The sequence below is a fragment of the Ovis aries genome, chromosome 3 (assembly GCF_016772045.2).
Source record: "Ovis aries strain OAR_USU_Benz2616 breed Rambouillet chromosome 3, ARS-UI_Ramb_v3.0, whole genome shotgun sequence".
NCBI lineage: Eukaryota > Metazoa > Chordata > Mammalia > Artiodactyla > Bovidae > Ovis > Ovis aries.
In genome coordinates, this window is record NC_056056.1 from 59,962,322 (window position 1) to 59,985,939 (window position 23,618).

The following is a 23,618-nucleotide window of genomic DNA, read 5'->3' on the forward strand; positions in this document are numbered from 1 at the left end:
ATACTGATGAACCTAGCAGAGAATGGACTTGTGGATACAGTGGGGGAAGATGAGGGTGGGGCGAACTGAGAAAGTAACATTGACATATACGTATGATAAAGAGTGTATATGAGTTGGATGTAGGTCACGTGTAAAATAGATAGTCAAAAGTCTCTGTATAACTCAGGGAGCCCAGCCTGGTGCTCTGAAATGACCTAGAGGAGTGGGATGGAGGGCAGGGAGGGAGGCTCAAAGTGGAGAGAGAGAGAGAGAGAGAGAGAGAGAGAGAGAGAGAGAGAGAGAGTGTACATATATATATGCTGCTTAGTTGCTTCAGTCATGTCTGATTCTGTGTGACGCTATGGACTTCAGCCTGCCAGGCTCCTCTGTCCATGGGATGCTCTAGGCAAGAGTACTAGAGTGGGTTGCCATGCCCTCCTCCAGAGGATATTCCCAGTCCAGGGATGGAACCGGGGTCTCCTGCATTGCAGACAGACTCTTTACCACTGAGCCATCAGGGAAGCCTATGTATCTATCTATCAGTCTAAATGTGACTGATTTGAGTTGTTCCATGGCAGAAACCAACACAACATTGTAAAGCAATTTTCCACCAATTAAAAAACTTAGCAATAAGCAAATTTTTATAAACGAAATTGCATTTCATTCTAACTGCAAGTGGAAACATCAAAGAAGTCTAAACATTGGAATGACATAGTTGAATTTCTATTTATGGAGATAATCCTTGCTGGCTCACAGAGAACTGATTTAACAGATAGATGGAGTGGTAGATGGAGGTCACCAGTCAGGAGGCAGATGTACAGGACTGGTGAGTTATGGTTTCCAGATATCCAGTGGTGGATGGCAGAGAAGTTGGAGAGGGATGGGTGGATCTGAGATGTATTTTGAAGGTAGGCTTCTTGGTGAATAGACTTGATGGGTTGGACGCAGGTCTTTAGGGAGAGGCAAATCAAGGATGACTCCAGGTTTCTATCTTGAGTAACTGAGATGGAAAAGACTGGCTGAGGCAATAGGCGTATTGGGCAAGGATCAAGAGTGCTCCTTAGGACATGCTCAATTTGCAGGTTCGGAGTATATCCAAGCTGGTAGTTGTAAGTGCAAATCTGGAGTTCCAACAAGAGCTCTGGGCCAGATTAAATCACTGTTATCCATTTGGAACTTAAATTCATAACAAGTAAGATCATCTAGTCATGGCCTTCCCTGGTGGCTCAGTGGATACGAATCTGCCTGTCAATGCAGGAGACACAGTTTCGATCCCTGGTCGGGGAAGATCCCACGGGCTGCAGAGCAACTAAGCCAGTGCACCACAATTATTGAGCCTGTGCTCTAGAGCCGGAGAGCTGCAAATACTGAAGCCCAAGTGCCCTAGAGCCTGTGCTCCACACCAAGAGGAGCCGCTGCAATGAGAAACCCCCACACAGCAGCAAAGAGTTGAACCCTCTCCCCACTACTAGAGAAAAAGCCGTTGCACAGTGAAGACCCATTGCAAACAAAAATGAATAAAATTATTTTTAATGCCTATGTTCAAGTAAATAGAAGACAAAAGTACAACAATAGCATCAACATTTCGAATATTAGAGTATCTCAAAGGCTGGAGGAAAAAATCGTAGAAACCAGTGTTTCAGAGACTGAAACAAGGGAAATAAAACTGATAGAGCTCTCTCCGTCTGTCATGATAGGATGTGAGCTCAAGGTCCTTCTACTCTGCCATCTTGTCCCTCCTCTCTTTCTCCATCTGTCTATCTTGGAATGATGAGAAATGATCTGAAGGAATAAGAATGGGAGCTAGAGAAACTGAAGCAGGGAAATGAAGGAAACCAATGCAAGGAGGTGTTCCTGAGCTCAACACTCCCATGGGTGACTGTGACTCAATCCTGCTTGGACCCTCTGAGGAATCATGTGGACTACAGGGCTGGAATTTCCCTACCCACTCTCCCCCATTGGTGAAGGGTTCCCAGTCATTGAAAAGCCCAATATGCCTGTTCATCATATACCAAGAAGGGCAAGGTTTCCTGAAGGAAGAAAACCTGATATGCTCACATTCATATTCAGGGCATTATATAACCTGCAATTTGCCTGTCTCTGGTTGAGTGAATTCACAAATTTTACTACAAGCTTTAACTAAAGTAATCCTCGGAGGAATCAACTTGCCTGACTTCAGGCTCTACTACAAAGCCACAGTCATCAAGACAGTATGGTACTGGCACAAAGACAGACACATAGATCAATGGAACAAAATAGAAAGCCCAGAGATAAATCCACACACATATGGACACCTTATCTTTGACAAAGGAGGCAAGAATATACAATGGAGTAAAGACAATCTCTTTAACAAGTGGTGCTGGGAAAACTGGTCAACCACTTGTAAAAAGAATGAAACTAGATCACTTTCTAACACCGTACACAAAAATAAACTCAAAATGGATTAAAGATCTAAATGTAAGATCAGAAACTATAAAACTCCTAGAGGAGAACATAGGCAAAACACTCTCAGACATCAATCACAGCAGGATCCTCTATGATCCACCTCCCAGAATTCTGGAAATAAAAGCAAAAATAAACAAATGGGATCTAATTAAAATTAAAAGCTTCTGCACAACAAAGGAAAATATAAGCAAGGTGAAAAGACAGCCTTCAGAATGGGAGAAAATAATAGCAAATGAAGCAACTGACGAACAACTAATCTCAAAAATATACAAGCAACTTATGCAGCTCAATTCCAGAAAAATAAATGACCCAATCAAAAAATGGGCCAAAGAACTAAATAGACATTTCTCCAAAGAAGACATACGGATGGCTAACAAACACATGAAAAGATGCTCAACATCACTCATTATTAGAGAAATGCAAATCAAAACCACAATGAGGTACCACTTCACACCAGTCAGAATGGCTGCGATCCAAAAGTCTGCAAGCAATAAATGCTGGAGGGGGTGTGGAGAAAAGGGAACCCTCCTACACTGTTGGTGGGAATGCAAACTAGTACAGCCACTATGGAGAACAGTGTGGAGATTCCTTAAAAAATTGCAACTAGAACTACCTTATGACCCAGAAATCCCACTTCTGGGCATACACACCGAGGAAACCAGAATTGAAAGAGACACATGTACCCCAATGTTCATTGCAGCACTGTTTATAATAGCCAGGACATGGAAACAAACTAGATGTCCATCAGCAGATGAATGGATAAGCAAGCTGTGGTACATATACACAATGGAGTATTACTCAGCCGTTAAAAAGAATTCATTTGATTCAGTTCTGATGAGATGGATGAAACTGGAGCCAATTATACAGAGTGAAGTAAGCCAGAAAGAAAAACACCAATACAGTATACTAACACATATATATGGAATTTAGGAAGATGGCAATGACGACCCTGAATGCAAGACAGGAAAAAAGACACAGATGTGTATAATGGACTTGTGGACTCAGAGGGAGAGGGAGAGGGTGGGATGATTTGGGAGAATGGGAATTCTAACATGTAGACTATCATGTAAGAATTGAATCGCCAGTCTATGTCTGACGTAGGGGGCAGCATGCTTGGGGCTGGTGCATGGGGATGACCCAGAGAGATGTTGTGGGGAGGGAGGTGGGAGGGGGGGTCATGTTTGGGAACGCATGTAAGAATTAAAGATTTTTTTAAATTTAAAAAAAAATAAATTAAAAAAAAAATAAAGTAATCCTCACAAAATGGACAACTGATTTAAAAGCATCAGAATAAAGAAACTGGTGGTTGAATGTCCCCCTAAAAGTCTAGGAAACAGGAATAATAACAAGAATATGTCATAGTCGATGCTTGAAAAAAGTATAAACTGCTATTAGTGAATCTTTGAAATACAGATTGATTTACATCCACTATGGTTAGCAATTAATCTTAACTGAATTGTATACTGTGAGTCAAATTATTAACTAATGATACTATGAGTTCATCATGACTCTCAAGACTTGTGATATTTTTATTTTACATTCACCTTACCCTTTAGATTCATCTTTTGGAGTGCATGTTACAATATTTATAATAAGCATGCATAGAATTATTATTATCTTGTATTAATAGGATTATATGTTTGGAAGTCACATTTCCAGGCTATGAGTTGGCAGAAGGGATAGCAAGAGAGGTTGCAAGAAGGATTTGGGAGTGGACTTAACTGGACTTGGCAACTAGGATGATGGGAAAAGATCAAGAAAGAATAAAAAGTGACTCTTAGGCTTCACACTGGAATGACGTGCAAGTAGGGGACACAGTGTATCTAGAAATTATCTAGAGATTATCTAGAGGGTGGGCTTCCCTGGTGGTTCAGCGAATCTGCTGGCCCATGCGGGATATGTGGGTTCGATCACTGGCTCAGAAAGATCCCCTAGAGAAGGAAATGGCAACCCACTCCAACATTTTGCCTGGGAAATTCCATGGACAGAGGAGCCTGGCAGGCTATAGTCCATGGGGTCACAAAAGAGTCAGACACAACTTAGTGACTAAACAACAGCAACAGATCTAGAGGGTATCTAGAAGAGGAGGTGGTTTTGTGGTGATGAGAATGAGGTAGGCTGTGGATGGGCATCCATGTACGGTGGTCTCTTAAGACGACCTGTTGTGTTTTCAAACAGAAGAACCTCTGACTGCTTGATCCTCTGAACTGGATTCAGCCACCCAGAGCCCAGACTGGATTTAGAGTCCACCCTCTAAGTAGTAATTCGTGCTTTTGGCTGTGCCCCTCTCCTTGGTGAGGGTAACAGGCTGCCCTGCTTCAGAGGAGGTCGCAATAAACCAGCCAGGGTAGGAGACGGACTGAAAGACAACGGTGGAGCCTTCATCACTGCGGTGAAAGAGGAAGTGCTTCTCTCCTCTGGGCTTACTGTAGAGATTCATGATATCCTCTTCCTGAAGGTAAGAAAAAGGCTGGTTAGAGAGGATTTTGGGGAGGAGGGAGATAAACTAACTCAGCCCTGGTGCTGTCCCCTTTCTGCAAAGAGAGGGACAGTGGTAAGGGACACAGGCAGATGAGAGGGGGATGCCAGCTCTCAAAACAGGCAATCCACTGGTTCCCAGTACTTGGCCCCACCCCAGAATCCCATCACAAGAAGTGCTTCTGATTCCTTGAACCAGAACTGCCTTTCTGAAAACAGAGGGAGTTGTAAACTCTTTCATGGATGCACTCATTGGATGGTTCAGGGCAGTCTCATGAGATTCCCCACCTCCAAGTGGGTTTATACATTACAGCTTCCATCAGAAGCAGAGGATTGGCTTCATAACTACATATCTGACTTTCAGAGTGGGGACCATAAGCATGTCATCCACCAAATCCAATTAACAATCTCCCCTCTGGTCTCCAGTGCCATTCACTAGCTTTACTTAAGAGGAAGCATCCCAGAGCCTTGGAGGATCTCTGGGGGATGGTTAAAGAGGACTGAGAATGGCCATTCTGAAACATTTTCATGGATGTATTCTCTGGCTTGCAGAGTAAGCTCTTTCAGTAAAATGAGTCTTACACCTTCCAAAGGTCCCTTGTGTTGACTTGGGAATCAAGTCAGCTTTCCTTCTTTATGGTGAATATCCAGGATTGCAAACCTGTTTCTTTTTGGTTTGTTTGTTTTCTTCTTTCTTTTTTATTTTCTAAATTATGAAAGGATGTGGAGAAGGCAATGGCACCCCACTCCAGTACTCTTGCCTGGAAAATCCCATGGAGAGAGGAGCCTGGTGGGCTGCAGTCCATGGGGTCGTTAAGAGTCAGACACTGAACGACTGAATGACTTCACTTTCATTTTTCAGTTTCACACATTGGAGAAGGAAATGGCAATCCACTCCAGTGTTCTTGCCTGGAGAATCCCAGGGACAGGGGAGGCTGGTGGGCTGCCATCTATGGGGCCTCACAGAGTCGGACACGACTGAAGCGACTTAGCAGCAGCAGCAGCAGCATGAAAGGATGATAACATATTTACAGGAGACTTAGAAAATACAGAACAAAGTTACATATTATTCCACTATATGTTACAATTATTTTTCAGTTCAGTTCAGTTCAGTTCAGTCGCTCAGTCGTGTCCAACTCTTGGCGACCCCATGAACCACAACATGCCAGGCCTCCCTGTCCATCACCAACTCCCGGAGTTTACCCAAACTCATGTCCATTGAGTCGGTGATGCCATCCAACCATCTCATTCTCTCTTGTCCCCTTCTCTTCCTGCCCTCAATCTTTCCCAGCATCAGGGTCTTTTCAAATGAGTCAGCTTTTTGCATCAGGTGGCCAAAGTATTGGAGTTTCAGCTTCAACATCAGTCCTTTCAATGAACACCCAGGACTGATTACCTTTAGGATGGACTGGTTGGATCTCCTTGCAGTCCAAGGGACTCTCAAGAGTCTTCTCCATCACTACAGTTCAAAAGCATCAGTTCTTGAGTGCTCAGCTTTCTTTATAGTTCAACTCTCACATCCATACATGACTACTGGAAAAACTATAGCCTTGACTAGATGGACCTTTGCTGACAAAGTAATGTCTCACCTTTTAATATTAAATTATGATTTTTAGTTGGAATTTCAATATCAAACTCTCAAAAGTTACTAGAATGAATAGACAGAAAAATAGAAGCATATAGTATACCTGAAAAGTACTATGGACCAATTCAACATAATTAAGATTGTACAATTTTCACACAGTGGCAGTGTACAAATTCTATTCAAGTTCCCATAGACTATAAACCAGGAGACCCTGGACCATCCAGGGACATAAAACAAGGTGCAAAAATTTCATGGTCTAAAGATATTGAAATCATACAGAGTCTGTTCTTCTATTACTATAGAACTATACAAACCTATTGCTTATATTCAGTAATAGATTAAATGAAATTGAAAGTTCCTCTCATTAATGTACTTCTCTAATTAGCTGCACAACCACTCACCTTAAGCTGCAAAGTGGGATAGCCCTGGATTTCTGTGCAGTAGAGACAGAGATTTTTGTCCTTGATTCCCATGTAATGTGGAGTACCTTTTCCTTCCTCATGGAACTCCATGTCTCTACATGCTATCAAAGAAAGAATGACTGGAAACACAGGGAAAATGGAAACAGGTGTCAGGCTCCAAGCAGTGAAAAGGCCATTCCTTCTGGTCTGATACTCACATCTGAGGGATACTTACTGAGCAGCCAGGACATGCCCCTCTCCTGAAGTCTTCTCCCACTAGCCATATGTCAGAGACCCTTCATCAGTTGGCTGAAATCCATTTCCTACTTCTTCCTTAATATCAGAGCCCCAGCTTCACCAGGATATATTACTTCCCCCAAATAAAAATAAATTTCCCATCACACTTACAGCTAACTTTGACTATATGCTTAAGTTTTAGCCCATGAGATAGGAGTGGAATGTTGTGTAGGATTTCTAAGAAAGTTCTTCTTTAAAAGGAGTTCACTCAGTTGGGAGGAGCTTTCTTCTTATTCCCTGTCTATACCTAGATGGTGGTGAAGGTGATCTTGAAGATGGTAAAGCAGAACCCTAGAATCCTTGGAATCTGGTGGCATTACAGAAGCACCTATGGGCCTTAGTCTGCCTTCTCAGGCTTCTTTTCTGTGAGAAAGAAAGGAATTTCTATCTTATTCAATTCCTGCTGGATGGTTTAGTCACCAAGTTATGTCTGACTCTTTTGCAATCTTATGGACTGCAGCCTGCCAGGCTCCTCTGCAAGAATACTGGAGTGGGTTGCCATGCCCGCCTCCAGGGGTTCTTCCTGACCCTGGGATCAAACCCACATCTCCTGCATTGGAAAGCAGATTCCTTACTGCTGAGCCACCGGGGAAGCCCCTAGTTAATTCCTAGTGAAGTAGTGAAGTTGCTCAGTCGTGTCCAACTCTTTGTTACCCCGTGGACTGAAGCCTACCGGGCTCCTCCTTTCATGGGATTTTCCAGGCAAGAGTACTGGAGTGGGTTGCCATTTCCTTCTCCAGAGGATCTTCCCGACCCAGGCCTCGAACCCAGGTCTCCCACATTGCAGGCAGACGCTTTAACCTCTGCACCACCTGGGAAGCCACAAGGGAAGCCCTAATTCCTAGTTGAGTGGATTTTCTGTCGCTATCAGTATAATTTAATTCTCAACTAATTTAGCAGGCAATTCCCAGGAGCCTGCATGTTCTGCATCCACCTGCCTTCTGGGTATGGAGAAGGGAATTTATCCATTCAACATTCTTTGTTGAGTGCTCACTCAAGGCTCTGGAGATTTAGCTGAGAACAAGAGACATTGTTATTGCCACCATGGAAAATGGAACTAAACCATGGAAACAGAGAAATGACCAGATCCACAAGTGGCAACACCTGTTTTGGGGAAACTGACAAAGGCCTGAGACAGTAGGAGAGAGACCAAGAAAGAGGAAGCGAAAAAGCAGAGTAAGGTTCAAGCCAAGAACCTAACGCTAAGAGGAAGCCAGTAAATGAAGAAATGGGAATGTGGTGGTGCAGGGGTTTGGATGAAGAGTGTTGACAGGGAAAGGAAATGTCAAGACCCTTACATGGAAAGAAGCTCGGTAAGTTCCAGGCTCCAAAAATAAGATTGGTGTGCCTCAGATCTCCTCACTGCTCACTTTCCCCGAACTTCCATCCCCAAAGCACAAATACTTGGAAACAATATTCTTCAATTAATGTGGTAAGAAGGTCACTGTTGATGGTTTGTGAAGATAGGATGTGAAGCTACACAAGTGAAGTGGGAGAGAGGGCAGTGAGGAAGTAATACAGTGCTCCAAGTGAAAGACGATATTAACTTAGAAATAAGGCTTATTTTGCACATAGACTCATCAGTCTCTGCTGGTGGATTAAATGGAGATCAAAGAAAAGAAGAAATAAGGATGCCTCCTGTAATGCTGGCTCCAGTGAACAGGGTGACGGTAGAGCCACTAAAGAAGATGGGGAAGACTGGGTCCGTAAACCGTTTTGAGAAGTCAGATCCACAGTTCCACTTTTGGAATAGATGTTGTTAGAGATGTCTGCATGCTAAGTCACTTCAGTCATGTCCGACTCTCTGTGGCCCCATGCACTGTAGCCCACCAGGGTCCTCTGTCCCTGGGATTCTCCAGACAAGAATACTGGAGTGGGTTGCCATGCCCTCCTCCAGGGGATCTTCCCAACCTAGGGATCGAACCTTCATCTCCTACATCTCCTTCAATGACAGGCGGGTTCTTTACCACTAGCGCCACTGAGATGTCTGAGAGGACACCAAAAGGAAATGGTTTACAGAGACCTGTACATCAGCTCAGCAAACAGTTCAGGAAACATTCACTGAACATCCACCCTATGATAGTTGGAATTTAAAGGCCACTAGCTACTAGCCAAAATCTGTTTTTGTTTTGTCTCTGGACACAGAGTTAGACTACATTTCCCAGCATCCCTTGCAGTTAGCTACAAGTCATGTGACTCCATTTTAGCCAATGGTTATGAATGGGAATGTTCCAGGCCATTTTCACGCTTGGTCACAAAGCCCTTCTATACACTCTCTTCTGCTCTCTATCATCTTCTGTCAGATGGAAGCGAAAAAGGACATAGGTAAAATTTTCAGGGGAGACAGCAGGGTTGGAAGCATAAATGCCAGAAAGAAGAGGCAACACGTCAATCCAAGAAACCAGCTCTGAGTCCCTTCAGAGTGGTGGTGTGATAGTTACAGATTGAGCTCTGAAAATTGCCAGCATTTGGATATTTTACAGAGAAAGTGGAGTCATAAGGGAGAGTGCAAAAGAAGAGCCAGTGAACCACATAGAATATTCTTACCAAAGGAGGGAACAGAGAGTGTTCAAGAAAGAGTAATCAGTTATGCTGACTGCCACTGAGGAACAGAAAGTGAGGACAGAGAAATGGGTCTGGTAACTGGAAAGAGAAGCTAGAGATGAGTGGGCAAAGAAGAACAATTCAGAAGCCTTATTGTTTGATGTAAGCACGGACAGGTGGGGAAATGGAGACAAGCTGTGTACTCTTCCATGACTATGACTGTACACAGAACAGTATATAGATTACCACATAGGAAAATAGAACACGTGTAGAAATAAAATGTGCAAATCCAGAGGAGGTTTTTAGTATTAAGCCTGGAAATGTTCCATTAGCACATGTCTAAGCAGTTAGAAAGAAGACAAAGACAGAATAAGCAGGGGAAAGGGGAATGAAATCAAACATCAAAGGAAAAAAACAAGAAAAGAAAAGAAGCTGACTTGGATTGAATTTTTTTTAGCTTTATTGAGGTATAATAGGCATGCGATGGATTGATGGGAGGAAGGAATATTCCCCTATTATTAGAAGAGAGGACTCCAGATTAGAAAAATATAGGTATGGTAATGGAAAGCTGAAGCAGTTTAAATTTAAGGACAGAGGTACAATGGTTGAAATTTAGAAGAGAGAAATTCCAAGGAGAAGGTCAGCTGTTAATTGAATGAATAATCTCTTCTTAATTAAGGACATTTTCTTTTGGTGAGGAGAGTTCCAGATCCATCACACCCTCATTTCTGAGTACAGGTCTCCTTTCCTCATACCCTTCCCAGACAGTGTGAGGGAACCATCTTTCCCTTTCCTGCCTTTCTTGAGGACACTGAAGCTGTCCCCAAGAATATGCTTCCCAAGCTCACACAAGCTCAGCCCTATTCCCAGTGAAGCTGATGTCCCTTTAAGGGCAACACAGTGGCTTTGATTGTCACTCACCAGGTTTAACGTTGTTGCTGGAAGGAACTGCTATTAACGAATTTCCTTTTACGACCCACACCATCTGCCGAGAATCACGAATGTGGCGGTAACTGGGATATTTTTGCACTGCCAGAAGACAGAAAATCACAAAATATACATGACGTTATTGTAAACTTGAGGACTCCAATTGTAACTGGTAATAAAGGCCTTTGATTCCTAAGATTCCTAGGAGTAGATTTACTGCTCTGACAAAGAATGGCTATTGGAAAAAGGAAAGGGAAATAGGACAGGGGCTGTTTGTGAACCAATGCATCTGAAAGAAGCTACATGCACTCATAGTCTCAAGAGTCTTTCAAGGTTCACCCTTTTTTCTAGGATTATCATTGACTTGTCTTTTTGCTGATTGATAGTCTCTGGGTAGTAACAAAACAAAGTATATATTAATCATTCATCAATACATTGTTTCTTATTTACTCTCTTTATCAAAATAAATAAGTAGTTCTAGAATTACTTATTTATTTTGAATGAATAATCTGGACTACAAGGATTTCTTGTACAAAACAGAAACCCCTGTACTCCATTTCTTTGGGGAGACCAGATGGAAGTATTTCCAAGCTGGTTTGTGATTCACCACTTACGCATAGGGCATGCCATGTTGGCTTCAGGGCTTTCTGTGAAGAGGACGAGGTAGACCAGATGGTGAAGAGGCTGTGGTCAGCAATTAGCCTTGTAGGGAAAGAGGGAAGAAAAACATGTTATCCATTTGTCTCCCTTTCCCTGGAATTCTGTATAAAAAAACTGTCCTGAGACTCTGTCTTGGATGTACATTTGAGAGTAAGGATGGGAAAAGCATGTTCTAGGGCTGTAAAACCCAAGATGGAGGCTCCCATCACTGTCAGGGCTGAGTGGTCCTGGCTCTCCAGGCTTCAGTGACCCTGGCATGCCCTCCATCCATCACAGCTAGGATTGTTAGGAGATTTCAGTGTGTCAGCTCAGGTACCTTCTGGTGCAGCAAGTCTCTGGATTTAGAGGAAGAAAGAGTGCATGCCTGTCTCCATTTAGCACAGCTGATAAGCCACCAATTATCCTGACTTGAAGCTTGAGCATCCTAAATAACCAGTGGCTACCCTGTTTTTCTAACTCACATCTTCCCCAACCCTTCATCCAAAGAGGCATCTCTGCACAAGGATGTCCATGGACCACATTAGGTATTTTAACTGTTCAGTTCAGTTCAGTCACTCAGTCGTGTCCGACTCTTTGCAACCCCATGAATTGCAGCACGCCAGGCTTCCCTGTCCATCACCAACTCCCAGAGTTCACTCAGACTCATGTCCATCGAGTCAGTGATGCCATCCAACCATCTCATCCTCTGTCATCCCCTTTTCCTCCTGCCCCCAATCCCTCCCAGCATCAGAGGCTTTTCCAATGAGTCAACTCTTCGCATGAGGTGGCCAAAGTACTGGAGTTTCAGCTTTAGCATCATTCCTTCCAAAGAAATCCCAGGGCTGATCTCCTTTAGAATGGACTGGTTGGATCTCCTTGCAGTCCAAGGGACTCTCAAGAGTCTTCTCCAACACCACAGTTCAAAAGCATCAGTTCTTCGGTGCTCAGCCTTCTTCACAGTCCAACTCTCACATCCATACAGGACCACAGGAAAAACCATAACCTTGACTTAGACGGACCTTAGTTGGCAAAGTAATGTCTCTGCTTTTGAATATGCTACCTAGGTTGGTCATAACTTTTCTGTTAGGGGACATCTATCTCTGAGCTTCTGGTTAGGGAACCATGACAATTCCTTAAGAAGACCACAAACTCCCCACAATGAGAACCAATTGTTCCCATCCCCCTCTGCCTCAGGATATGCAGTGCCTGAATCTGTAGTCATCCCTAGAGAAAGAGTAAACCCACTACCAGCAGCACTCTGGAAGCAGTCTCAGTTCCTCTGACACTGCGGGTCTTGGACCAAGGCTCCCAGAGGTTCCTCAAAGCTGGACACAGAGCAGTGAAAAAAAGTTTCCCATACACAGTTTCTGAGGAGCAGCAGTTACCTTTGTCCAAAGAGATGCTCTTGTCCTAGAGCCCAATCTTATGGTTCCACCTGCACCCAAGTGCCCTGTAGAACTGTCCAGGACTTCTGGGGCTTTAAATGAGTGAGGAAGGAGGGTTATTTCCTGGCTCTGGGTGTGCCCACTTTGGCAAGAAAACTGGTCCAAGACAGAGGTCTCATGAGGATTCAGCGAGTGACTGAGAGGCAACACAGGTGTGGCCAGGCTGGGGTCCTAGAGAAACCAGAGGAGAGTAAATGTCAGGAAACACCAATGAGGAAATACAGAAAAGGCCAGATGCTGAGTTAAGAAGGAAAACTTCCTTCTGGACTGCTTTGGAGGCAGAGGTGTGGCTCACTTGATTCACTGACGATGTGAGCCATGGACTCATTCATATCTTATTTGGGGCAATCCATAGTCCTCCTTTCAGAGTTTTGCATAACCAACATTGAGAGCTCATTCTGTATCTGATAGAGATGTACCTGATGAATCTTTCATCCTTTGGGAGCCATTAATCTTTATTTCTTACGGAAGAAAACAGTCCCTGAGAGATGGCAAAACTTACCCAAAGTCATATAGCCACTAAGAAATGTAGCTAAGTTAAAAATCAAGTCTTTCTGGGCTTCCCTAGTATCTCAGTGGTGAAAATTTCACCTGCCAATGCAGGAAACACAGGTTTGATCCCTGATCCAGTAAGATTCCATACGCCGTGGGGCAACCAAACCCATGAGCCACAACTATTGAGCTTGTGCTCTAGAGTCCAGGAATCACAACTACTGAGCCCACATGTCACAACTAGTGAAGTCCATGTACCCTAGAGCCTGTGCTCCACAATAAAAGAAACCACTGAAACAAGAAGCCTTTGTACTGCAATGAAGAGTAGCCCCCACTCACCGCAACTAGAGAAAAGCCTGCACAACAACAAAGACCCAGCACAGCCAAAAAATAAATAAACAACAAAAAATATTTTTTAAAAGTCACACCTTTCTGTTCTTAACCACTATGTAGTGTGTTGCCTTTGGGTCATGATTTCCTGCACCCTGTGTTAACTGAGATACATAGGAAGCCTTGTGCTTGGTGGTGGATATTAAAAACTGCCCTGTGTCTAAGGAGACTCACTTAATAGGATGAAATTTGGAGGTCTCCTGGCTTCTTGTCTCTGCTTCAGGAATCAGACAGCCTCAACATTGGTGGTGAAAGGGAAGCATTACCCTTGAAACCCATACTGTTGGTCAGTCCTAGGTGGCACTAGTGGTAAAGAACATGTGTGCCATTCAGGAGATGCTGGAGACCCTGGTTCAATCCCTCCATCTGGGAGATTCCCTGGAGGAGGGCATGGCAACCCACTCCAGTATTCTTGCCTGGAGAATCCCAGGGACAGAGGAGCCTGGTGGGCTACAGTCCACGGGGTCACAAAGAGTTGACACAACTTAGCATGCAAACTGGAGAAGGCAATGGCACCCCACTCTAGTACTCTTGCCTGGAAATCCCATGGATGGAGGAGCCTGGAAAGCTGAGGTCCATGGGGTCTCTGAGGGTCGGACATGACTGAGCAACTTCACTTTCACTTTTCATTTTCATGCATTGGAGAAGGAAATGGCAACCCACTCCAGTGTTCTTACCTGGAGAATCCCAGGCACGGGGGAGCCTGGTGAGCTGTCGTCTGTGGGGTCGCACAGAGTCGGACACGACTGAAGTGACTCAGCAGCAGCAGCAGCATGTAAACACGCATGCCTAAAAGTAAAGAGGTATTCATTCCATGCCAAGATTTACTTCCACATTACTCACAAACACTGATCAGGGCTGTGTTCTCTGAAACCCACCACTGACTCTCTCCCACTGAGTACTGCAATAGTCCCTAACTGGCTTCCCTGCTTCTGTTCTTACCTCCCTCAAGTTGAACTCCCACCCAACAGCAGTGAGCAGGATCAAAGATGTCAATGTGATCCTATCACTGCCCTGCTCAGGACTCTCCCATGGCTTCACAACACACCCCAAAGGTGCTCAACACAGCTCACGCAAGCACACGAAAACTTGCCCTATAAACTTGCCCTTGCTTGTCTCTCTGCACGTCTTCTATCCCTGCCCTTCCTACCCTCCCTGCTCTGGTGTCTTGCTGATTCTACCCCCCACCCCCAACAAAGAGCTCATCTTCTCAGGGAGCCTCTCCTGTTTCTCTGCAGGAATTGGGCTTTCCCAGACCTTATGGGGTCCACCCCCTTACTTCCATGCATTTGCAAAAAAAAAAAAAAAAAAAGCCTTTAAATGATGTCTTCCCTGACTGCCCTATCTCCAAGAGCCTGCTCACTCATGCTCTGATTTCTAATTCTTCTCTATTATTTTCTTTATAATATGTATGTTGCCATCACCATGGATATTTATCTGTGTATGTACATATGTATATATGTATGTGCATAGACACGTATGTATGTGTGTATTGTCCTCAGCATCAAAATGCCAGCTTCGCGGGGTCAAGGAACTTGTCTGTCTTGTTAACTAGATCCTTAATGTCTGAAATAGTGTCTCACCCATTCTGCTGCTGCTGCTGCTGAGTCGCTTCAGTCATGTCCGACGCTGTGCGACCCCATAGATGGCAGCCCACCAGGCTCCCCTGTCCCTGGGATTCTCCAGGTAAGAACACTGGAGTGGGTTGCCATTTCCTTCTCCAATGCATGAAAGTGAAAAGTCAAAGTGAAGTTGCTCAGTCGTGTCCGACTCCTAGCAACCCCACAGACTGCAGCCTACCAGGCTCCTCTGTCCATGGGATTTGCCAGGCAAGAGTACTGGAGTGGGTTGCCATTAGTTTCTTACCCTTTTGGGGAATAGTAAAAATGTATTAAATAAACAAAGGAATGAATGGAATATTCTATGAATAAGAGGAAGACTGGGAAGAGAGAAAGGGAGAGAGCTGCCTTGTAGGGGCATCTGTTGAGATGAGAGGCAAGTTCCTGCCCCTCTCATGGAGAAGGGTCAGGAGTTGCTCTCCTATCCCATAGCAGAAATAGACTACCCCAAGAGGATCTCTCAAACAGGTAGAGGAGACTAGGAGCTTCACCTTCAGCTGGATGACTGATATACCTAGAGATCCTCAGGCTCACCCTGGCTCCTCAGCCAGGACAAGGTGTAGGGAGGGAGTTCTTGGGAAGCCTGATATGGGTTCCAGCCTTGAACCGAAGAGACTGTACACCCCAGTTGGTCCAAGAGCATCAGTTTATGCCCATTGTCCCAGGGTGATACTCGTTTGGGTTTTTATTATTTGGGGTTTTGGGGTGTTTGGGGGGCATTTTTGTTTTGTTCTGGGGAGGTTGTTTTTGTTTTGTTTGTTGTTTGTTTTGTTTTGACTCTGCTGCATGGCTTGCGGGATCTTAGTTCCCCTAGAGTGAGTGAGGGAAGTGGCTCAGTCTTGTCTGACTCTTTGCAACCCCATGCACTGTAGCCTACCAGGCTCTGAGGAGCCTCTCAGTCCATGGAATTTTCCAGGCAAGAGTACTGGAGTGAGTTGCCATTTCCTTCTCCATTAGGACATAAGTCTGGCATATTTTGCATAGAGAAAAAGGGCAACACGTGAGCTACTTCTACCCATTTCCCTTGTTTTCTACAGAACCAGCCTAATTGTAAAACAGTATTATACTTAAGAGACCCTCCAACCGGCCACCATTCACCATCCTCCAATGGATACCGTGGCCATGCAGTATCACATATGAAGACCAGGTGTGTCTTCTTTAAGCCCTGGAGACCAAATCTATCCCAGTTTTTCAGGATACAGTTCAAAAGAGTGAGGCTGGAATTGTTAGCTCCCATCTTGTTCTGAAGAATCCCGGATGAGTCCCCAAGATGAAAGGTTGTTGCTGAATCACACAAAGGTGCTGGGATTCTTGGCCTCCAGAGGAGAAGAATTCAATCTGGGGCCAGATACAAGGCTTGATCGCTCAGAGCTTTTGTGTAATAAAGTTTTACTAAAGTATAAAGGAGATAGAGAAAGCTTCTGACATAGACATCAGAAGGGGGTAGAAAGAGTGCCCTAGTTACCCTAGACCAGGAGTCAAACCCAGGCTCTAGTAGTGAAAGCGCTAATCATTGGACAACCAAGGAATTCCCCCTGTGTAATTCTTAATAGAGCTCCTTTCACTCTCTTAAGAGTTCTGGCCACCTCACAGCTCTAGGGAAATTACCCACATAGAGAAAGGCAGAGGAGAAACAGGTCTACCTTTCTGTAGAAACCATGAGAAATGAAAAGCTCAGGGATTTTTGTACTATTACCGGGAAGAAATCGAATCTCTGACATCAACATGGCCACTCAAATGCTGAAAGGCAGAAGATATTAGGATGAGGTGAGGAGGTCAAGGCAATGCTTGCAGGGCCCAGAAATTCATCAATGTGCTTGGAAAAATATTATCTCCGTAATCTTTCTCCAAATCTTAGGACAAGTAAAATCATAACAGAAACTTTAAAAAAAAAATCACAAGATGATGTAGGTTAGAAATCACCATATTGGGCTTCCCTGGTGGCTCAGTGGATAAGAATCCACCTGCCAGTGCGGGGACATGGGTTCAGTCCCTGGTCTGGGAAGATCCCACAAGCCATGGAGCAACTAAACCCACGCACCACAACTATTGAGCTTGTGCTTTAGAGCTTGGAAGCTGGCACTACTGAAGCTTGTGTGCCCTAGAGCCTGTGCTCTGCAACAAGAGAAGCCACTGCAATGAGAAATCCATGCACTGCAACTAGAGAAAAGCCCACACAGCAACGAAGACCCAGAGCAGCCAAGATTAAATAAACAAATATTTTTAAAAAGAAATCCCCGTATTTACAGAGAATGCTGTTTACTGACATGGTGTGGGAAGAAATGTTATTTCATAAAAGGTAGAAGAAAAGATGTCTTTGTTGTCACTATGCTCTAGATGAGTGGATGCCATGTCAGATCATGGCCTGTGAGTTGATGGAAAAAACCCACGGGAGACTCTCAGAAGCTCTTTCTGGGATAGGATAGGGGAGCGTTTTGTTAGGTGTGCGATAGCATTGTGCATAAAATATGGAGTATGATATCCACTAATGATGCTTTATTTGTACCACCACCCCAGTAGTGAAGCCAGGGGAAACCTACGTTTCGGAAGATACCGCTTTCTACAACTATCCTACTGGGTTCTTCTTAGAAATGGGAGATTTCATGGGAACCTGCTTTTATCATTTCATGGGAACAGATGATAAAACTCCTTATGAATGCAAGGAGTCAGTATTATGATCATGATATCCCATTAAAGTCATTAAATTCATAACAGCAACTGAGAGGAGCAAATTTTTTATTTCATAGATTTAACTTTCCATGAGATCCAGTGATAAACTTTAGGTGAAAGCTTCATAAATAACACTAGTTCTTCATTCAAACCAGCAGAGCACATAACTTCACTGAGACACAAGCCACTCCCACATGGGGTTCCAGCTTTCTTCTTAGTCTTTTCTTTTATGGAACTTGTCTGTCTGCTTTTTCCCACCAGGATCCAAAAGATCTTGATACATTGCCACAGAGCAACATATCTGAAAATCCAGAGATCTGGACTCCAAATGAAAGAATCATCACCTTCATTTATTATTTGAAGCATCATTAGCAGGTATGTTAAGTAGAGTTTTCTTTAGCATTTTTTTCAAGGTGTCATAATTTAGCTACATGGCCATAGCAAAGACCCTCAATTTCCCTGCACTGTTGTCCACATGGTTCCTGGCGGAGGGCACACAACTTGGCCCAGTGTTGTGCGTGTGTTGTCACTGCATGGATGTGTTGAGGTCAGTAAGATACTCTTGGGTGAAAAGCTTAACCAAGATTCTTCCTTCCTTTAAGACTAAGATGGTTTATTTCACAGTTGGGGAATCTGCAAGCCACCCCCCAAAATGAAATGGACATAATTCTGGCAATTCTGCCTTTCCTTGTTGAATGACTGGTATGACAGTGTTCATCTCCAAAGCACTTTTCTCTCTTTTTTCTTAATTAATTAAAGTATTGCTGATTTGCAGTGTTGTGATTCAGAAGCACTGCAGGAGCTTGAATGGAGGAAACCAAAGACAAGATTCTCTGTGCAGAGAACAACCCTCATCCCTAGTCCAGCCTTAAGCCTGGAGCACTGTGAACCCAAAGTCAGTAGTGTAGATTTTCCCCAATTCCTGGGTGATAATCACAGGACAGCCTCCATTGGAGCAGGAGCCGATGAACCAGCCAGGGAAGGCCACAGACTCAAAGCTGGAGGCCCTGCCATTTTGGTCATGGTAGAAGAGAAAAGGCTTCACAGGCTCAGTTTGGTGGTACAGATCCATTATATTCCGTTCCTAAAGGGCGAGAAGGAGGTCCCAGGGAGAAAGAGCACTGTTTGAGTTTTCCACACTCTGCACACTAACAGTTCCTATTCAAGATTGTTTTTGCTGTTGAAACAGGCCTGGGCACCTCTATTTCATATTAAACCATTAAAAATTATTAGCCCCAAATGCTTTAGAGATGTTAAGTTTAGGAGTGAAAGCTTAGACCACTAATTTCAATGGTTCTTAATGTGAGCCTTTGAAGAAGAACAGTGTTGACATCAATGTTTTTGAGAGTACAAAGCATAGATTTACCTGTTTCTTATAAACCCAAGGAATAGTTACATAACAGTTATCATGAATCTAAATAGAGTTGTTTCATATCAAGTGTCTCTAACCTCAGAACTATGGATGTTTGGGGCAAAATAATCTTTTGTTGTCGGGGTCTGTCTTGTGTACGCTGGGAGGTTTAATAGCACCCCTGGCTTCTACCCACTAGAGATTAGCAGAATCCCCATGTCCCTAGGTGTGGCAACTAAAAATATCACCAGACATTGAAAAATTTGTCAGGGGCAAAATTGCCCATCATTAAACCACTATTTTCTCTCTTGTCATCAAATTGAGTGCCTGTATGCGTGTTTGCTGAAGGCTTTTAGATTTATTCCTGACTCCAGTAGATGATCTTCCCTGGTGGCTCAGCTGGTAAAGAATCTGCCCTCAATGGGGAAGACCTGGGTTCGGCCCCTGGGTTGGGAAGATCCCCTGGAGAAGGGAATAGCAGAATACTGACTCCAGTATTCTGGCCTGGAGAATTGCATGGACGTTTAGTCCATGGGGTTCTAAAGAGTCAGACATGACTGAGTGACTTCACTTTCACTCTTCTTTCCAGTAGAATAAATATAGATGTAGAGCATACACGCACGCAAGCTAAGTCGCTTCAGTCGTGTCCGACTCTTTGCGACACTATGGACTGTAGCCTGCCAGGCTCCTCTGTCCATGGGATTCTCCAGGCAAGAATATTGGAGTGGGTTGCCATGCCTGCCTTCAGGGCATCTTCCCAACCCAGGGATCAAACCCATGTCTCTTATGTCTCCTGCGTTAGCAGGCAGGTTCTTTACTACTAGGGCCACCTGGGAAACCTATAGCATATATAGATCAAGGGATCAAGAGATTTCCTAAAGTACACAGAAGCCTGGTTTGTGATCCTCCTATAACTTAAAATATTTTTAAATAATGGAGAATAGCATTATTAAAATGTTTGTTACAGAGAATTGCTTGTTCACTTAAAGTTGAAAACTATCGCCTGTCAAAAACAGGTTTTAATTTGCTCATCCACCTAGTGATAATCAACTGCTGAAATTGTCATAGCTGATTCCACTCACACATGTGCAGTTGACCCTTTCTATCAGCAGATTCTGCATACTTGGAGTAAACCAACTGAGGACCAAAAATATTTGGGAAAAAAAAACAAAAACAAAAAATCCAGAAAGTTCCAAAAAAGCAAAACTTGAATTTTCTGTATGCTGGCAACTATTTATATAGTGTTCTCACTGTATTAGGTATTATTAAGTAATCTAGAGATGATTTAAAGGATAGGTTACATAATTATATAGGTTATTTAGGAACTTGAGCATCCACTTTGGTATCCATGAAGGATAGAAGAGTCCTGCACCAAGTCCCCCAAAGGTGCCAAGGGATGACTCTGTGTGTGTGTGTGTGAGAGAGAGAGAGAGAGAGAGAGAGAGAGAGAGACAGAGAGCAGAGAGAGAGATTCATATATATAGTCAAGAATAAATTTAAAATCCTTCCTCTTTGCTGAATTACTTTGAAAGCAAAACAAATTATTTTAGCAGATTACTTTTAAAATACCCCTGCAATTTTTTCTTATTTCGTAATATGTGCAGCCTAAAAAGAACCAAAAATAAATATGCATAAGGATAATAAATAGTTTGTCCTTTAAAAGATTCTAGAGTGCTTCTCTGGCGGTCCAGTGGTTAAAACGGGCCTGTCAATGCAGGGAACACAGGTTCGATCCCTGGTCTGGGAAGATCCCACATGCTGCAGGGAAACTAACCCTGTGTGCCACAACTGTTGAAGCTCTCATGCTCTAGAGCCCATGTTTTGCAACAAGAGAAGCCACCACCTCTCAGTGCACAATGAGAAGCCTGTGCACCTCAATTACAGAATAGCCCCTGTTCTCAGCAACTAGAGAATGCCCATGCATAGCAATGAAGAGCCGGCACAGCTAGAAATAAATTAAAAAATAAAAATTTAACAAAGATTCTAAAAAGCTAAATTTTCCATCAAATGAGCACTTAGTGAAATTAATGTGCATCTTCCTCCTAGTTGGGGGTAAATACTATGGCTCAGATGGTCAAAAATCTGCCCACAATGCTGGCGACTTGGGTTCGATCCCTGGGTGGGGAAGATCCCCTGGAGTAGGAAATGGCAACCCACACCAGTACTCTTGCCTGGAGAACCCCATGGACAGAGGAACCTGGCAGGGCTACAGTCCGTGTGGTGGCAATGTCTGACACAACTGAGCAACCAGCACTTTCACTTTCACTCCCAGTCGGGCATAGACAAGACCCTTATTTTCCATACTCACCTGAAGCTGCAGAGTGGGCTGCCCCTCGACCTTTGTGCAGAATAGGCAAAGCTCCGGCTCCTTCAGTCCCAAGTAGACAGGATTCCCCCTGCCCTTCTCAAGAGTCTCTGTGTACTTGCATGAGATTAAGGTAACAGTGACTGGAAACACAACATAAGCACAGATCACTGTCTCATTCATCACAACCTGCGAGATAAGCCCAGTTAATGAGTCTATTCACAGTGAAATGAAAAAACTGAGCACACAACACTCAGCAGTACTGGCCAAAGGGAGTGCCGTGGACAGGCCTTGCCACTCACCTGGATCCATTTGGTCCTTCCTCGGGACAGCTGTGAGGGTCTGGCCTTGAAGGACCCATACCAGATGGTTGATATCCTGAATATCCACCAGAATCGGGTGTACCCTGGATAATACTGTAGAGAAAATCAAAAGGCAAATGTGAGCAGGAGGGTACTGACTATCCCCCCTTTCCATTTTTTTTGCCCTTCCATGTACATCTTAACCTGGACCTTTTATTCTTCCATCCCCTTTGGATGATGGTGTTTTAGAACTGCCAAGGTGTGAAGACATTTATGTGCAGATGGATCCCACAGGAAGATCTGAGTCAGTCCCAAGCCACGATTTGACCTTGAGTCAGAAGAAGAGCTAATGAGCCAACAGCAACCTCAGGGAGAACCTATGGTCCCAGAATTCACCTCGCTCCCTCTCCTGTTCACCTTCTTGGATGTAGCCTAAAATTCAGGCCTAAACCCAGAGCCTTAAGATGACAGGAGGGCCAAGGCCAGAGGTCTGGAAGCAGAAAAGATCAAAGGTCAGCAGGCTTTGCAGCTATGGAGGATGCCGTGTCCCTATGGCTTCTTCTGTGCTCAGGTGCTCTGATGGAGTCCAGTAGGGCCCGAGCCTTTGATCCACATCAAGAAAGGAGGAAGTTCTGCCTCACTGGGGCTAGGACTTCCCAGCACCCTGAGTATTTGTTAGCTTCTGATACCAGGGAGATTTAGTGAGGCTTTATATAAAGAAATATCAACTGGGCAGGGTTGCAACCTGTTCACGCACCATGAAAAAGGAGGCATGCCAAGTCTTTAAGAGCAGTCACCAGGAAACATCATCATCAACACTGAGTTTGAGGAAAGAGTGTTATGGGACTGTCCCACGGCCGATGACTAAGCAATGATGCTGCAAAATGTTACACGAATCTTATTCTAAAGAGTGGAAACCCATAGTGGGTTCAAGGTAGACTTAGAAAGGGAGGGTTCCCCTAAGGCCTGTGTAGTTTCCAACCACTCCTGGTCCAGTCATCTTATCCCCTGCCAATCTCGGATGAAAAAATACAAACACTCCAGTGTATGCTCCTCCAGCTTTTCAGAGCGAGTGTGAATGCTGCTTCTCCACTCAAGGAAAGCCTTGCCTGGACAAGGTCAGCTCCTGCATACCCTACTCCTCATGGACTCTAGAGTAGTGGCTCCTAGATGCTCTGTTCCCTGAGCTAGAAGACATGCATTAGCTCTTCCACAAAGGGAAACAGGCAGTGCTGGTGAGGCTCTGTCCCGACTTTTCAGCCCATCTGAGTTCGCTATCTGCAGTGGTTCCCAGCTCCTGTCTGCTTCACATCAAGGGCTTGCATCTCAGGGGCAACCTTAACCAACTGGGGAGGGGATTGGTGAATAAATGTCTCCGGTTCTTCAGCCTCTGATGGGATTGTGCTCACATTTCTCATAGGGTTCCTAACTACCTCACCAGCCTACCTCACCTCATAAAGACACTCTCATGTTCACACCTTTACCCTCCCCAAAGATTCTTGCTTCTTGATCTTGTCCTGGGTAGCCCACGATAAGCTGGTGAGCTGTCCTCTTAGGAGTGTGGAGTCATGAAGCAGTGACATTTAAATGTACAGCAAGTTTGTTTGAGTCGAAACTGGGATTCAGAATCAAGTTGAGTCTATAAAAAGGGCCTGCCTAGAGCATCCCGGTAGCACGAGTTGATTCCCATTATCTAAGAAGAAGGGGCTTCCCAGGTGGCTCAGTGTTAAAAAGAATCCACCTGCCAAG

At 44.2% G+C, this 23,618-nt stretch overlaps 2 protein-coding genes across 3 annotated transcripts; both read right to left on the bottom strand.

Moving 5' to 3' along the window:
- Positions 1 to 1,493: 1,493 nt before the first annotated feature.
- Positions 1,494 to 21,708, bottom strand: IL36B (interleukin 36 beta). 2 transcript variants are annotated; one of them, XM_060413870.1, is made up of 7 exons: positions 14,565 to 14,693; positions 14,300 to 14,411; positions 12,681 to 12,911; positions 11,271 to 11,358; positions 10,651 to 10,758; positions 6,889 to 7,028; positions 1,494 to 4,876 (listed from the first exon to the last, which is right to left on the bottom strand). In XM_060413870.1, the coding sequence occupies exons 4-7, from the start codon at positions 11,284 to 11,286 to the stop codon at positions 4,664 to 4,666; spliced, it is 477 nt and encodes a 158-aa protein (XP_060269853.1). In that variant the 5' UTR covers positions 11,287 to 11,358; positions 12,681 to 12,911; positions 14,300 to 14,411; positions 14,565 to 14,693; the 3' UTR covers positions 1,494 to 4,663. The 2 variants fall into 2 exon arrangements, with proteins under 2 accessions (XP_060269853.1, XP_060269854.1); XM_060413871.1 differs by lacking the exons at positions 12,681 to 12,911; positions 14,565 to 14,693 and adding an exon at positions 21,571 to 21,708.
- Positions 17,961 to 22,556, bottom strand: IL36A (interleukin 36 alpha). Its single transcript, XM_012170041.4, has 5 exons — positions 22,287 to 22,556; positions 22,074 to 22,197; positions 21,870 to 21,983; positions 21,571 to 21,710; positions 17,961 to 18,995 (listed from the first exon to the last, which is right to left on the bottom strand). The coding sequence occupies exons 2-5, from the start codon at positions 22,138 to 22,140 to the stop codon at positions 18,780 to 18,782; spliced, it is 537 nt and encodes a 178-aa protein (XP_012025431.1). The 5' UTR covers positions 22,141 to 22,197; positions 22,287 to 22,556; the 3' UTR covers positions 17,961 to 18,779.
- Positions 22,557 to 23,618: the final 1,062 nt, after the last annotated feature.